The sequence below is a fragment of the Canis lupus genome, chromosome 25, assembly GCF_003254725.2.
Source record: "Canis lupus dingo isolate Sandy chromosome 25, ASM325472v2, whole genome shotgun sequence".
In the NCBI taxonomy this organism is placed as follows: Eukaryota; Metazoa; Chordata; class Mammalia; order Carnivora; family Canidae; genus Canis; species Canis lupus.
Window position 1 is genome coordinate 23,983,727 of NC_064267.1, and position 14,464 is coordinate 23,998,190.

Genomic DNA, 14,464 nt, shown 5'->3' on the forward strand with positions numbered 1-14,464 from the left:
GCCAGCTTCCCCGAGTTCTCCTTGGTTTGGGTGTCCCACAAAAGCATGGCCACACCAAAAATTCTTTTTCCACAGTAAGAAAACGGCCCCGAAACTTTTTCACGCCGCACCTTCCCTCCTAGCTTCCCGCCCAGAACATTTTGCGCCTCGCCTCAGGAGCGGGGTGGCCGCTTTGTCTAGTAGAACGCCAACACTGCAGAATCCCGGTAGCGAAAGACGGAGCAACTTCCTGGGAGAGACTAGAAGCGAGAAAACATCACCACCCCTAACCACACGCCCCTGTTTTCCCACTGACTTAAAATAAATAAATAAATAAATTAGCAGCCGAAGCCCTGCCCGTCGCCGCGCGATGCATGCTAGCATAAGTAGTTCCAAGGCGCCCAGTTCGGGGTGGAACTCAGAGTGATTCCCCCTCAAAGAACTACAATTCCCATGGTGCCCTGCCACACAGTGGAAGGGGCGGGGCAGGAGAGGGCTCGTCGCGCGTGCGCAGGTCGGGGGGCCGGAGGGAGGCGGAGGCGCCAGGGTCCAACTGCTGAAGCGTCTCCATGTGACAGTGACCGGAGTCCTAACTCCTGGCGCCGCCCGGTTCTGGCTTCTGACCCCAAACGCTGTCCCCCATCCCGGCGCCAGCGGACAACAGCAGACCGGGACGCCTGGTGTGTGGCGGTGCCGCTGGAGGAATCGCCCCGGCGGGGTCAGGTGTCTGAGGGACCCCGCGGAGACCCCGGAGTCTCCGCAGAGAGGGGGAGCGGCGAGCCGAGCGGGGGTTTCTGTCGGCACGCGGAGACATGAATGGCTTCACGCCTGAGGAGATGAGCCGCGGCGGGGACGCGGCCGCCGCAGTGGCCGCCGTGGTCGCCGCCGCCGCCGCGGCCGCCTCGGCCGGGAACGGGGCAGGGGCCGGCGCCGGGGCTGAGGTGCCGGGTGCCGGGGCGGTGTCGGCTGCTGGGCCCCCGGGGGCGGCCGGGCCGGGCCCCGGACAGCTGTGCTGCCTGCGGGAGGACGGAGAGCGGTGCGGCCGGGCGGCGGGCAACGCCAGCTTCAGCAAGAGGATCCAGAAGAGCATCTCCCAGAAGAAGGTGAAAATCGAGCTGGAGAAGAGCGTGAGTGACGGCGGGACGGCCATGCCCTGCCCTGCTCTGGGGCTCCCGGAGCGGTGCCGACCGGGGTTCAGGGGCGGACGGTTCGGGGGTCCCCTAGACCTGGCTGTGGCGCGAGCCCGTCGCGTGGTCTCGGGTAGGACGCGAACCACAAAGTCGCCGCAACTCGGACCGCCTCCCCCGCAGACCCACGCCAGCCGGCCGCGGGTCCGCTGCTCCCCCCGCCCCCCCCCGCCTCCTCTCCCTCGCGTGCCCACCCCCACCCTTCCTACCCAACCCCCGCGCACCCCCACCCCGTTCCGGGTGTCCGCCCTGCTCGCCGTCCAACCCCTTCCTCCTTCCCTGAGGTCGGGACACGAAACAAAGAGCACCGCGGCTCGGAGGGCCCGGAGTAGTTTTCTTGCAGCCTGTCCGCTCCTCCTTTGTTTTGCTGCCCAAGCTGGCGCGTGGCCCCGGGGAGCAACCCCCGGCTGTAGGCAAAAGTGTAGTCCTGCAAGCGAGGCCCTGGTGCCGCGGTGGAGACCGACTCCTCTGCTCGTCCGCCGGGTTGCGGAGGGAAGAGAGCCGAGCTCACCCCGCGCGGTGCAGACCGCCGGGCTGGTGGACGCCGCCAGCATCCAGCGCAGCTGCCGGGAATGTGGGGAGCCCGCTGCCTCTGCGGCGCTGCCACCCCTTCGGCAGCATCCGGATTTCCTTTACCGTCCTTGTACACGTCCGTTTCTTGTGTTTCTTTGACCATCTGTGAGGTTTTCAGAAACAACCATTGGCACTTTGCGGAGTTTTGGCTGGCGGTGAATGGATAACAAGATGCCAGAACCTAGCATACGCCCTGCATAATTTTAACTTGGACTTCGTTTACAAGTTAAATTTCAAAGCCTTAGTCTTTAATCGCTTGTTGTTGTTGTTTTTTAAAGGAGTTTAAACTGTTAATAATGCAGCCCAGTATTTCAGATGTTACCATACAGCGCTCAAGACTACATTTAATTGAAGCTTTTGCAAAGTTTGTGATCTATTATGCCTGTTAAAGAGTTCTTCAGTCATGCTTGGGAGACACTTCTCAAGTAAACTTGAATAGTTTCACATTGCCTTTGGTTGAAAAAAACGTAATACAGACAAATACATTCATTAAATACTCAGAAGCTTGTAATTCAGATGTAAATATAAGTAGTATATGAAATCGGTAGCTCGTTTGTAAAAATGGATAGTTTTGTATCTGGATTATAATTTGAGTACTGAGAAAGGATATGAAGCTACTAAAATGTGCTCTTTAGAGAAAATACTGTCAGTAGCAGAATTGTGGGCAACATCATCTTTCCACTTATTAAAAAAACAGCGTGACCTAACAAATCTAATTCACCCTCACTACAGTTTAATTAAAAAATCCAGACAATTGCAATTTCTCATTCTGCTTGTCTGCTTCCCTTCCTTCCTTCCTTTCACTCCTCCCCACCCCACTCTCCAATCCTCTTAACCCTATTGTCAGACACGGTATGTTCTAACTGAATACAGGACTTAAGCATAGAAATATGCTGTTGTCTTAACAATGGCCTATTTTGACTTTTTATTTTTAATAATTCACTGTGCCCTATGTATTTTACTAATACGTAGACACGTTACATAATAATAAGTAGTCTGTGAAACTTTTTTGTTTTAGGCAAGGCATCTTTACATTTGTGATTATCATAAAAACTTAATTCAGAGTGTTCGAAACAGAAGAAAGAGAAAAGGGAGTGATGATGATGGAGGAGATTCACCTGTTCAAGATATTGATACGCCAGAGGTAAAGTTTCTGTATGTTAAATGTAAATCCTAAGTATTCCATTCTGAAACTTCTATTAAAAGATAGGAACAAATTTTAAAAATACTTAATGCGAAAAATCTGAAAATGAAAGCAAAATTAAATATAGCCAATTAATAGGCAGTTGTAGTTTGACTTATGTTTTCAATTCACAATGCTTATACCTCTATTGCCTTCTTTTTTTGCTCCCAGTTCTCAGTATTTACCTTCAAAAGATTGAAGTGCTCTATATATTTGTAGTTTTGATTATGTAAAAGAAGTAATGGAATGGAATTAATTAAATAATGTAATTTTTGTTACTTAATTACATTTTTGTTGTACCAAAATTGAAATGCTATTATGCATATCAAAGATAACAATTTAAAAATTAAAAAAAAAAAAAAACAATTTAAAAATTGCATGAACTAATTCTTACATGTTTATTTTTTCTAGGTTGATTTATACCAATTACAAGTAAATACACTTCGGAGATACAAAAGACACTTCAAACTATCAACCAGACCAGGACTTAATAAAGCACAACTTGTTGAGGTATTTATGAAGTTTTAAATGAGCCTGTTTATATAAAAAAGTTATTAAAGGCTAATGAAATTGTTAATGTAGTACGTATAACAATACAGCTCAGTTAGAAAGATCAGTTAATAAAAAATCTATTGTGGAAGAATCTAGTTTCCTAGAAATGTTTGTCTGTCTCTTAAATTGCTTTATGTAACAACCACTCAGTGGATTGTATGTAGCTTTCTAAATATCTTTTAATACTGGCTTTCAGAAATAGCGGGTAATAATTTTTAAATTCTCATTCTAGAAATCTGTTGGTTTTAAAATTCCACTCAGGAAGCATTTTTTGAATACCTTATTGAGGCATAATAAAAGAAATTGATAAGCTTTGTTGTCTTTATTATAAATTTTTTGAGTTTTTGATGGATTAGGTCTACAGATTAGCCCATAAATAGTATTCCTATAACTTGTTGATTTAACGATTTCAGAATTTGTCTTTGGTGATGTTAGCTTGTTTTATTAGAGGCATCTATGCCTTCACATCTGGAAGATGCAAAGTTTTTTTTTTTTTTTTAAGAGTTTATTTATTTACTTGAGAGAGATCTGAGAGAGAGAGCATGAGCAGGGAGAAGAGCAAAGGGAGGAGACACAGACTTCCTGCTGAGCCGGGAGCCTGATGGCAGCTCAGTGAGAGGGACTCTGGTATCATGACCTGAGCTGAAGGGATACATTTCATTAGCTCCACCACATAGGCACCCCAGATGCAAAGACTTTTATCCAAGGTTTTATTTAGTTTGCTTTGATATAAAACTTTTAGTCTTTTTGTAAATTTTGAAATATGTGTGTTTTCAGGAGTTAATAAAGAACCAAGAAATCTGTGAATCAAGGCATTTACAGATTTATGTATTTGTACTTTAATCATTTTAAGTAAAAATACTTAATCTACTCAACAGAATAGAAATGTAAATATATAAGTCAGTTTTCTCATATTTTTCAGCTTGTGTTTAGTAATGCAGTGTTTTTTAAAATGCGCATATCGAATAAGGTAAAAGATACAGAAGTACAATTCTTTGGCAGAATGCTTTTTTAACATCGTTAAGATATAATATACTGACTTTTTAGCCAGAATTTCCTCTTTCCTTCTTGCCCAAGCAACAAAAATTCAGTTTTTCTTTAAATTTGATTTAAAAAATATAGCCCTTTTTGGATTGTATAGTATATTAATAAAAGATAAACATGGGTATTTACTGTGATGAAACTGTATCTATATATATACAGATACTAATCAAGTGGAAGGTACCTTTGTTTTGGGACAAATGTGAACTCAAAAACTGATTATTTTAAATGTTACATATGAAGTACAATTGACTCTTGAACAATGCATTTTTGACTAGGGGCATAGTCAAAAATCTGCATATAACTTTTGACTCCCCAAAAACTTAACTACTTACTCATAGCCTATTATTGATTGGAAGCTTTTTTAATAACATAGTCAGTTAGCATATTTTATATGTCATATGTGTTATAGTTATTCTTACTGTAATCTCAATAAAGTAGGCTAAGGAAAAGAAAATGTTAAGAAAATCGTATGAAAGAGAAAATACATCTACAATACTGTATTTATTGAAAAAAAAGTGTGTAAGTGGACCCTCACAGTTCAAACCTGTGTTGTACAGGGTCAGTAATACATATTTTTTAAGTATACTAGTCACACCTGAAATATTTGATAATCTGATATTTAAAAAGTTATATTATTTCTAGAGTTACTTTCTTCTTTAGAAATGAGAAAAAAATCCAAATGGCCATGAATGTTAATAGTTCACTTAGGAATGATTCCAGAGTTAGGTAACTGTCTTCCTTAAATCTCTTAATTATCGTATGAATAACATTTTCATTAAGACTTTTTTTGTCTTTACATTCTAGATAGGCATATCAATACCCCTGTTTAGTCCATTGTACTTCTCTTGGTTTTGTAGTGTTAGATTAGCATAAAGAAAAAGCCAGAAAGCAGATAAACATTCTTCAGCGAATGTCTCTCTTTCCTCGCATTTTCTATCCATATTTATTCAGACAAACTTTCAAGGAACCTTAACAGAGAGTACTGCCAATGAATGAATGAATATAAATTGTAGCAAATATATTTGTAAGATATTCTATGGTTTGTTTCTACAGTACCAACAGTTTTTCAACTTAAATATTTATTTATCCTTTTCCTGTGAGTAGGGTCTAGATTTTGTTTTATTTCATTCATATTTAAAGTTTTAAAATATTTACTTTTTAATATAGATTCTAGTTATAAAATTTAAATAAATAAAAGGAAATAACACATTCTAATGTCTTTTTAATTGAGTGGGTTGGAGGGTCCTGTGAAATCACCCTCTCTCTTGTTCATAATATCTTAATTATATGCTTTTCATCTTGTTGGTATTTTGTAAATAGTTTATTATTTAAAGGAAATAGCTCTTATAGCACTTTTTCTTTTGATAAAAGTGTTTTTTACCTAGTATAATAACTGTTAATATCTATAATTTAATTTCAATTTCAATTTTTTGTTTGTTTGTTTGTTTTGTTTTTTTAGATAGTTGGTTGCCACTTTAGGTCTATTCCAGTGAATGAAAAAGACACCTTAACATATTTCATCTACTCAGTGAAGAATGACAAGAACAAATCAGATCTCAAGGTTGATAGTGGTGTTCACTAGGAGAGGTGGAATTGAGACTAAGACTTGGATGTTCAGATGTTAAGACTGTTTACTGTTTTTTCACATGTAGAAATGTTCCTTGTGTATTTTTTTACAGAGGATTTTCTCTGGTTTTATTTTCTTTGTTTCTGACTCTAATAATTAGTTGGAAACTCGTGTAAAATGAGCTTTCCTAGATTAAAAAAATATTTTAAATAAAGGTGATTACTATTATAGTTGTTTCAGTGTATTTATTTTGTGAAATTTGATTTTTTTAAAACTAGTTTTAATTAAGAGTTTAATGTAAAGATCACTTTGTTCCCACATTTTATTTTTAATTTTAAATTTCAAGAAATGAAGGTTAAGAGAAGTAGCAAATGCAGCACATTTGCTTTCTCTGGGACAATCTCATTTGGAATTAAAAATTAGCATTATTTTTTAAAGTGCTTTTTGGTGATAACAGGTTTGAAAAATAGACTTCCACTGGAGTGCAGTTTCTTTTTTATTTCCTTTTTTTTAAAATCATTACTTGATAAAGTTAGGAAGATCAAAGGATTTAATTTATATGCCTACCTTCTTCCAACAAAGACTAATGTGCCAGCAAAGATAAACACAGTGCTGAAAGTTGAAATAATGTAGAATTAGTTTTACTTGTTTCTTTAAGTTTTATCTTAGAGAAAAGGTGTTTATACGGCATGAACATAGAAGTTCTGCAGCACCCTTTAATTTTCAGTCATGTCCTGTACTGTTTACATTGCAAATTAAAACTAGTATGTTGAGAGATATAGAAATTTAATAAGATCTTTAAATTTTGGTTCAGATATAGCTCTGACTTGATTTATATTCTACTTTTGTTTACATTTCATCCTCTATCAGTTTTCTATTAAAGTTCTCATAATTGCAAATCAAATTTATAGCTTATGACATCAAAACAACAACAGCTTTAGTTAATATGCTTGATCATGGTGCAGATTTTAGGCTGAAAATGGATCAGAACATTAATGTAGCTCAAGATTTCTCTCAAAGGTTGATATTTGGGCCTGATAATTCTTTACCATGGGAGGCTGTCCTGTGTGTTGTAGTTTTAGCAGCATCATTGCAGTCCACAGTAGAGCACTCTGAAGGTGTGACAAACAAAACTATCACTAAATGCTGCCAGACATGCCCTGGGAAGCAAAATCATTCATGGTGAAGAACCACTGACGTAGTTACATCTAAAGTAGTGGTTCATTAGAAGGTTAGTCTGTATTTTTAAGTGTTCTGGGTGACTAGAAAATAAGGTGAAAAATAAAATACTAGTCTTTGTTCTTGCTATAACCATTTGAAGATTTACATTTGGCCCTTGAATGATGCAGGTGTTGGAGCACTAACAATCACATAGTTGGAAATTCATATATAGCTTTTGACTCTCCCAAAACTTAACTACAACTAACCTACACTTGGCAGTAAGCCTCTCCAATAACAAACAACTAATAAACATTTTGTATATTATATGTGTTATATACTGTATTCTTAAAAGTAAGCTAGAGAAAAAATGTTTTTGAAATAATAAGGAAAATATTTGCAGTATTGCATTGCAAAGATACTGCATATATGTGGGCCCGCATAGTTCAAACCCATGTTCTTGAAGGGTCAACTGCACTTAATTGATGAACAGAGACTATAATAATTGATATTATAGAATTCTCTCGTTTTTGGCATTCTAGAAATCTCTGTGAGAAGTTTTATGTTAGCTGTCTGAAAGGGAACCACATAGCTACAAGATAAAGTTTATTTGAAGAAAGTATTACTTCTACATGTTTTTATCTAAATCTATAATCTGTAAAAAGTTAATTTTTTAAATAAAACCATATAGTCTTACTTTTTCCTACAAAAACACTCCATTCTTGTGAAAGAAGCTTGAAACCATTTGCTTACATTAAATTAGCTGATTATGAATATAATCTTTGACTAACAATGTTAATTTCATACGGTTAATTATTTGCATAAAATGTAGTTGGATAGGGCAGCCCCCGTGGCTCAGCGGTTTAGCGCCGCCTTCAGCCCGGGGTGTGATCCTGGAGACCCAGGATGGAGTCCCGTGTCGGGCTCCCTGCGTGGAGCCTGCTTCTCCCTCTGCCTGTGTCTTTTTTTTTTTTTTTTTAAGATTTTATTTATTTATTCATGAGAGATACGGAGACAGAGAGAGAGAGGCAGAGACACAGAGGGAGAAGCAGGCTCCATGCAGGGAGCCTGACGTGGGACTCGATCCTGGGTCCCCAGGACCACACCCCAGGCTGAAGGCGGTGCTAAACTGCTGAGCCACGGGGGCTGCCCTCTGCCTGTGTCTCTGCCTCTTTCTCTCTGTGTCTCTCATGAATGAATAAAAAAACTTAAAAAAAAAAAAAAAAAACTAAAATGTAGTTGGATAAAAAGTGAAAATGAGTTCTGGGTGTTATTTATCCATTGAAATTAAATCCTTGTTAGAGCAATTTAAAACATGAAAAGCAAAGAACTTCATCATAGCTCAGGAACTCAAAATGCTGCAATGTAAAAGTCAGGTTTATATAAAAATTTTAATTATTTGCTTTTGGGTATAAAAAATTCACTAAAAATCTTTTTCACACTTAGGTCTGAACCAAAAAAAGTAAATGGAAACTCATATCTCTATAAGGGTACAGGTTACTTTTAACATTAGAGTATTAGAAGAATCCAAAATTGACTGAGGTAGAAGGAAGAAAACAGAATGACTAGCAGGTACTCAAGAAATAAGTCAATTATTTGGTAGAACTACTTTTTATTGAACATTGAAAATAAGTCAATTATTTGGTAGAACTACTTTTTATTGAACATTGAAGAAAAGGCTAAAAATACCTGAAATATATTTCTTACAAAAAAAAGCTCTATATTATTTCTACATAAAGTTTTATTATTAATAATGCTGCTATGAACATTTGTGTGCAAATTTCCTTTTTTTTTTTTTTAATTTTATTTATTTATTCATGAGAGACACAGAGAGAAGAGAGAGGCAGAGACACAGGCAGAGGGAGAAGCAGGCTCCATGCAGGGAGCTGGACTCGGGACTTGATCCTGGGTCTCTAGGATCAGACCCTGGGTTGAAGGTGGCACTAAACCGCTGAGCCACCTGGGCTGCCCTGTGTGCAAATTTCTATGTGGACATGTTTTCATTTCTTTTGGTATATAACTAGGAGTAGAATTGTTAAATCACATAGTATTCTATATTTAACTTTTTGAGAAACCTCCAGATTTCCATGTGGCTGTGCCATTTCCATTCCCACCAGCAATGTATGAGTTTCTATTTCTCCAAATTGCCAATACTTGTATTTCCTTTTCTTTTTTTTCTTTTTTTTTTTTTAATTAAAGTCTTCCTACTGGGTGTGAAGTGATAGCTCATTATAGTTTTGGTTTTCATTTCCTTAATGACCAGTGATATTGTATATCTTTTCATGTGCTTATTGCCCACTTGTATGTCTTCCTTAGAGAATATTTTTTTTTGAGAATATTTTTTAAAATCCTTTATTTTTTAATTGGGTTGCTTGTCTTCTTATTGCAGGAGATTTTTATTCTTGATATGGATTTTAAAGATTTTATTTATCCATTCATGAGAGACAGAGAGAGAGAGGCAGAGATACAGGCAGAGGGAGAAGCAGGCTCCATGCAGGGACCCCGACGCGGGACTTGATCTTGGGACCCCAGGATCATGCCCTGAGCTGAAGGGAGGTGCCCAACCGCTGAGCCACCCAAGCGTCCCTGGATATGGATATTAAGTCCATATTCAATATACGATTTACAAATATTTTCTCCCAGTGTGTGAATTGCCTTTTCATATTCTTCATAATCTTCTTTGGTGCATAAAAGTTTTTAGTTTTTATATAGTCTAATTTATTTTTCTTTTGTTACTCATAGTTTGGTGTTAGATCTAAGAATTCATTGTCAGATCTTAGGTTATGAAGATTAACCCTTATTTTTTCTAGGTTTTTTTTTTTTTTTTTTAACATAGCTCTTAAATTCAGGTCATTTGCTCATTTTGAGTCAATTCTTGTATGTAGAGTGAGGTAGAGGTTCAACTTCATTGTTTTGAATGTGGTTATCCAGTTGTCTCAGCCCTGTTTATTGAATACTGTTCTTTTTTCACTGAGTAGTTTTGGCACCCTTGTCAAATATCAATTTGCCATAGATGTTTGGGTTTATTTCTGTATTCTCAATTCTATTCCATTGGCTTATATTCCTTTCTTATGCCAGTACTATACTCTTTGAGTCCTATAGCCTTGCAGTAAAGTTTTGAAATCAGGAAGTGTGAGTCCTCCTACCTGTTTCCCTTTTTCAACATCATTTAGGTTATCTGAGGTCCTTTGTAGTTCCATATGAATCTGAGAATTGTTTTATTTTCCATTTTTGCCAAAATGGCCATTAGAATTTTGATGAAGGTTGCATTGAATCTGTAGATCACTTTGAGATTGCCATATTAGCAATATTAAGTACTCCAATCCATGAACATGGAATGTCTTTCCATTTATATTGGTTTTTAAAATTTTCTTTCAGCAATGTTATATAATTTCCAGTGTGTCTTTTACCACCTTGATTAAATTTATTTCTGATACTTTATTCTTTTTGATGCTACTATAAATAGAATTGTTTTCTTAATTTCTTTTTTGAATCGTTCATTACTGATGTATAGAAACACAATGGCTTTTGTGTGTTGGCCTCTAAACTGTGCTGAATTTTTTTTATTCTAGTGGTATTTTTATATATTCTATGAGATCCTCTTTATATAGAATCATGTTAACTGTAAATAGAGATAATTTTTCTTCTTCCTCTCTAATTTGGATATTCTTTCTTTTTCTTGCCAAATTGCTCTATCTAGGACTTCCAGTACAATATTGAATAGCAGTGGTAAAAGCAGGCATCCTTGTCATGTTCTTTTTCTTAGAAGGAGAGATTTCAGTCTTTCACCTTTGGGTATGATGTTAGCTCTGGATTTTTCGTAAACGCTTTTTATCATCTTAAGGACATTCCCTTCTATTCCTAGTTTTCTGGATGTTTTTATTATGAAATGGTGTTGAATCTTGTCAAATACTTTTTCTGTAACTATTGAGATGATCATGTGTTTTTCCAGCCCCTCTACTCTATTAATGTGGTACTTTACATCAAATGGTTTTCTTATGTTGAACCGCCCTTGCATTCCTGGGATAAATCTCACTTGGTCATGGTGTACAATTCTCTTAATGTGTTGTTGGGTTTGATTTGCTGATATTTTGTTGAAGATTTTTGCATGTATATTTGTAAGTATATTGGTGTGGAGTTTTCTCATACTGTCCATGCCTGACTTTGGTATCAGAATAATCCTGATATAAGCTTTTATTTGTAAAGTTCTTAAAGTATAGGGGGCACATACATATATGCCACATATTTCTCCAAATAATACCACTCTGCAAAGATGAACCCATTATGGTGACCATTCTTTTTTTTTTTTTTTTTTTTTTTTTAATTCATGAGGGACAGAGAGGCAGAGACATAGGCAGAGGGAGAAACAGGCTTCCTGCAGGGAGCCCAATACGGGACAGATCCTGAATCCCAGGATCATGCCCCGAGCTGAAGGCAGATGCTCAACCACTGAGCCACCCAGGTGTCCTGATACCATTCTATAGAAGTAAATTGGAGAAGTTAAATCAGTGCCAATTTACTATAATTTTTAAAAATATTTTATTTATTTGTTTTAGAGAAAGAGTGGGAATAGGGGGAGGAACAGAGGAGAGGGAGAGGAGCAAAGGAGAAGGGAGAGGTAAGAAGAAAATAATTTCAAGCAGACTCCACGCTAAGTGTGGAGCTCTATGCAGGGCTTAATCTCATGACCCTGAGGTCATGACTTGAGCTAAAACCAAGAGTCAGATGCTTAACTGATTGAGCCACCCGGGCACCCCAATTTACTATGATTTTCTAATATTAATTTCTCTTCAAATCTTTAAGAGGAAAGTTAGGCTTAGGCTGTTAATGCAAAATGATTTAAAAATACATGAATTTGAGGGGATCCCTGGGTGGCTCAGTGGTTTAGCGCCTGCCTTCGGCCCAGGACGTGATCCTGGAGTCTGGGGATCAAGTCTTTTAAAAATAAAATAAAATTTTTAAAAAAAATATATGAATTTGATTATTTTTTCTTTTTGGGAAAATCATTTTAAAGCCTATAATACTTTACTGATGGGATTATTTACATTTTTAAAAGCACCTGTCATAATATTTTGCAAAAATGCTTTCTTTTGGAAAGAACTCATGTGTTATCCATTAACAACTATAAGGACGTTAAAGTTTCAAGACGATCTGTGAATGTTCTTTTTAAAAAAAAAAAAAAAAAAGATTGGATTTATTCATGAGAGACAGAGAGAGAGAGGCAGAGACACCGGCAGAGGGAGGAGCAGGGTCCATGCAGGGACCCCAATGTGGGACTCCATCCCAGGACTCCAGGATCATGCTCTGGGCCGAAGGCAGGCTCCAAACTGCTGAGCCACCCAGGGATCTCTGATCTGTGAATGTTCTTATCTGTCCTTCCCTTTCTCTAGTAGTTGTTGCTCATTGTTTGGGTTCTCCATATAGCTTCCCATTCTCTAATAATCCTTTATGATTAGTACTTAATCCCAGCAAACAAAAATGTTCAAGGCATCCCTCTGGATTATGAAGAGAAAAAGAGAAATTTTATCAAGAAGAGATGAGCTATTAGTATTACTGTCAACTTTATCCTCAGATTCATAAGAAGAAAAAGGTTATAAAGTGCCAATATAAAAATACAGAAATTATTAAATCAGTAAGCATTTAGCTTATATGAACTTGCTGAAGTGTACAATCATGTGTCCCATATGAGTAAAGGTTTATTTTCTGAAAAGGAGATATATTAGATGGTGCTCATATTTAAGAATAATGTAGTGATTAAGATTCTAGATGCTAGAGCAAGACTGGCCCTATTCAAAACCTGGCACTACTGCTCTGATAATGTAACCTTAAGCTCCTTGATCCCTCTAAACGCTGGTGCTTTGGCTATAGAATTGGGATTATGACAGTACCCAGTTCATTCAATTGTAAGACAGTGTTAAGAAAAATAATAAATTTTTAGTAAAAGCTTATCTTTTCTTGTAGCTAAAAGCTGTTGAAAAAATAAAGATCTCTTTATTAATATGATTCAATGAAATGTTTGTTTTTGAAAATATATTGACCTAGTCAGAAAAAGTTACATAAAGTATGTGAACATTCATGTTTTTACATTTATTTGGTAATATAAAGAAGAATGTGTGCTTCTGTTATGCATTCATTTCTAAAAGAATGTAACTTAATTTCATATTATAAAAGTTATTTCCAGAAGAGGGAATATACAATAATATTATCTATTAAATTCCATTAAATATTTAGCTTTTTTCAAATATTTTTTTAAAGATTTTATTTATTAAAAAAAGATTTTATTTATTTATTTATTTATTTATTTATTTATTTATTTATTTATTTATGAGGGACAGAGAGCGAGAGAGGCAGAGACATAGGCAGAGAGAGAAGCAGGCTCTATGCAGGGAGCCTGATGTGGGACTCGATCCCAGGACTACAGGGTCATGCCCTGGGCTGAAGGCAGGCACTCAACCACTGAGCCACCCAGGCGTCCCCAAATACTATTTTTTCTCATGAGGTTTTGTTTGCAGTAATAAGGGAACACTTCAAAAGCCACTGTTTCTTCACAGATGCTCTCATGCGGATGTGTCATTTATAAATAGAGATACTGAATCCTTAATGCTTTTTTCCTCCCTCAAAGAGAGTCTGTACCAAGTAGAAAATGAAAGAGGTTTACTGATTATTTTCTTATTGACCTATGCACTGTTCCAGAAAGGATATAAGGCTTGTATTATTTAATCTGATTTTAATATCAATTAATTCAGTGAGGAAATAAAGCCCAATCAAATCGCATTAGGTTGATGAAATAATGAATTAGTTTTTTTTTTAAACAATTCTTCATGTATTTTTGTAGGAGGTCATACTATTTGAAAAACATATTCTAACTTATTATTGTGTAGATATTAAGAGAGACTAAATACTACTAAAATTGTTTAGACCAACCCAGTAGCATTTATTATATACTAAATAGATAACAGGGACCTCCAAGTGTGTATTTCAGTTAAATAATGTTACTTTACTAAGAGAGAGTGTGCAACTGGGGAGGGGCAGAAAGAGAGAGAGAATCCCAAGCAGGCTCCATACCCAGCTTGGGCCCACTGCAAGGCTCAATCTCATGACCCTGAGATCATGACCTGAGCCAAAACTGAGAGTGGGAATCTTAATTAACTGAGCCACCGGGGCGTCCCTTAAATAATGTCACTTTTATTGACATCAAATGGTATCTCTTAGGCTCACACA

At 37.4% G+C, this 14,464-nt stretch overlaps 1 protein-coding gene across 3 annotated transcripts; it reads left to right on the plus strand.

Moving 5' to 3' along the window:
• The first annotated feature begins 476 nt into the window (after nt 1-476).
• Nucleotides 477-6,313, plus strand: SAP30 (Sin3A associated protein 30). 3 transcript variants are annotated; one of them, XM_025462865.3, is made up of 4 exons: nt 477-1,082; nt 2,758-2,883; nt 3,334-3,432; nt 5,978-6,313. In XM_025462865.3, exons 1-4 carry the CDS (start codon nt 792-794, stop codon nt 6,098-6,100), a joined length of 639 nt encoding a protein of 212 aa, XP_025318650.1. In that variant the 5' UTR covers nt 477-791; the 3' UTR covers nt 6,101-6,313. The 3 variants fall into 3 exon arrangements, 2 of the variants coding, with proteins under 2 accessions (XP_025318650.1, XP_025318649.1); XM_025462864.3 differs by having other exon boundaries at nt 478-1,106; XR_007405817.1 differs by lacking the exons at nt 477-1,082; nt 5,978-6,313 and adding an exon at nt 1,113-1,964 and having other exon boundaries at nt 3,334-3,349.
• The last annotated feature ends 8,151 nt before the right edge of the window (nt 6,314-14,464 follow it).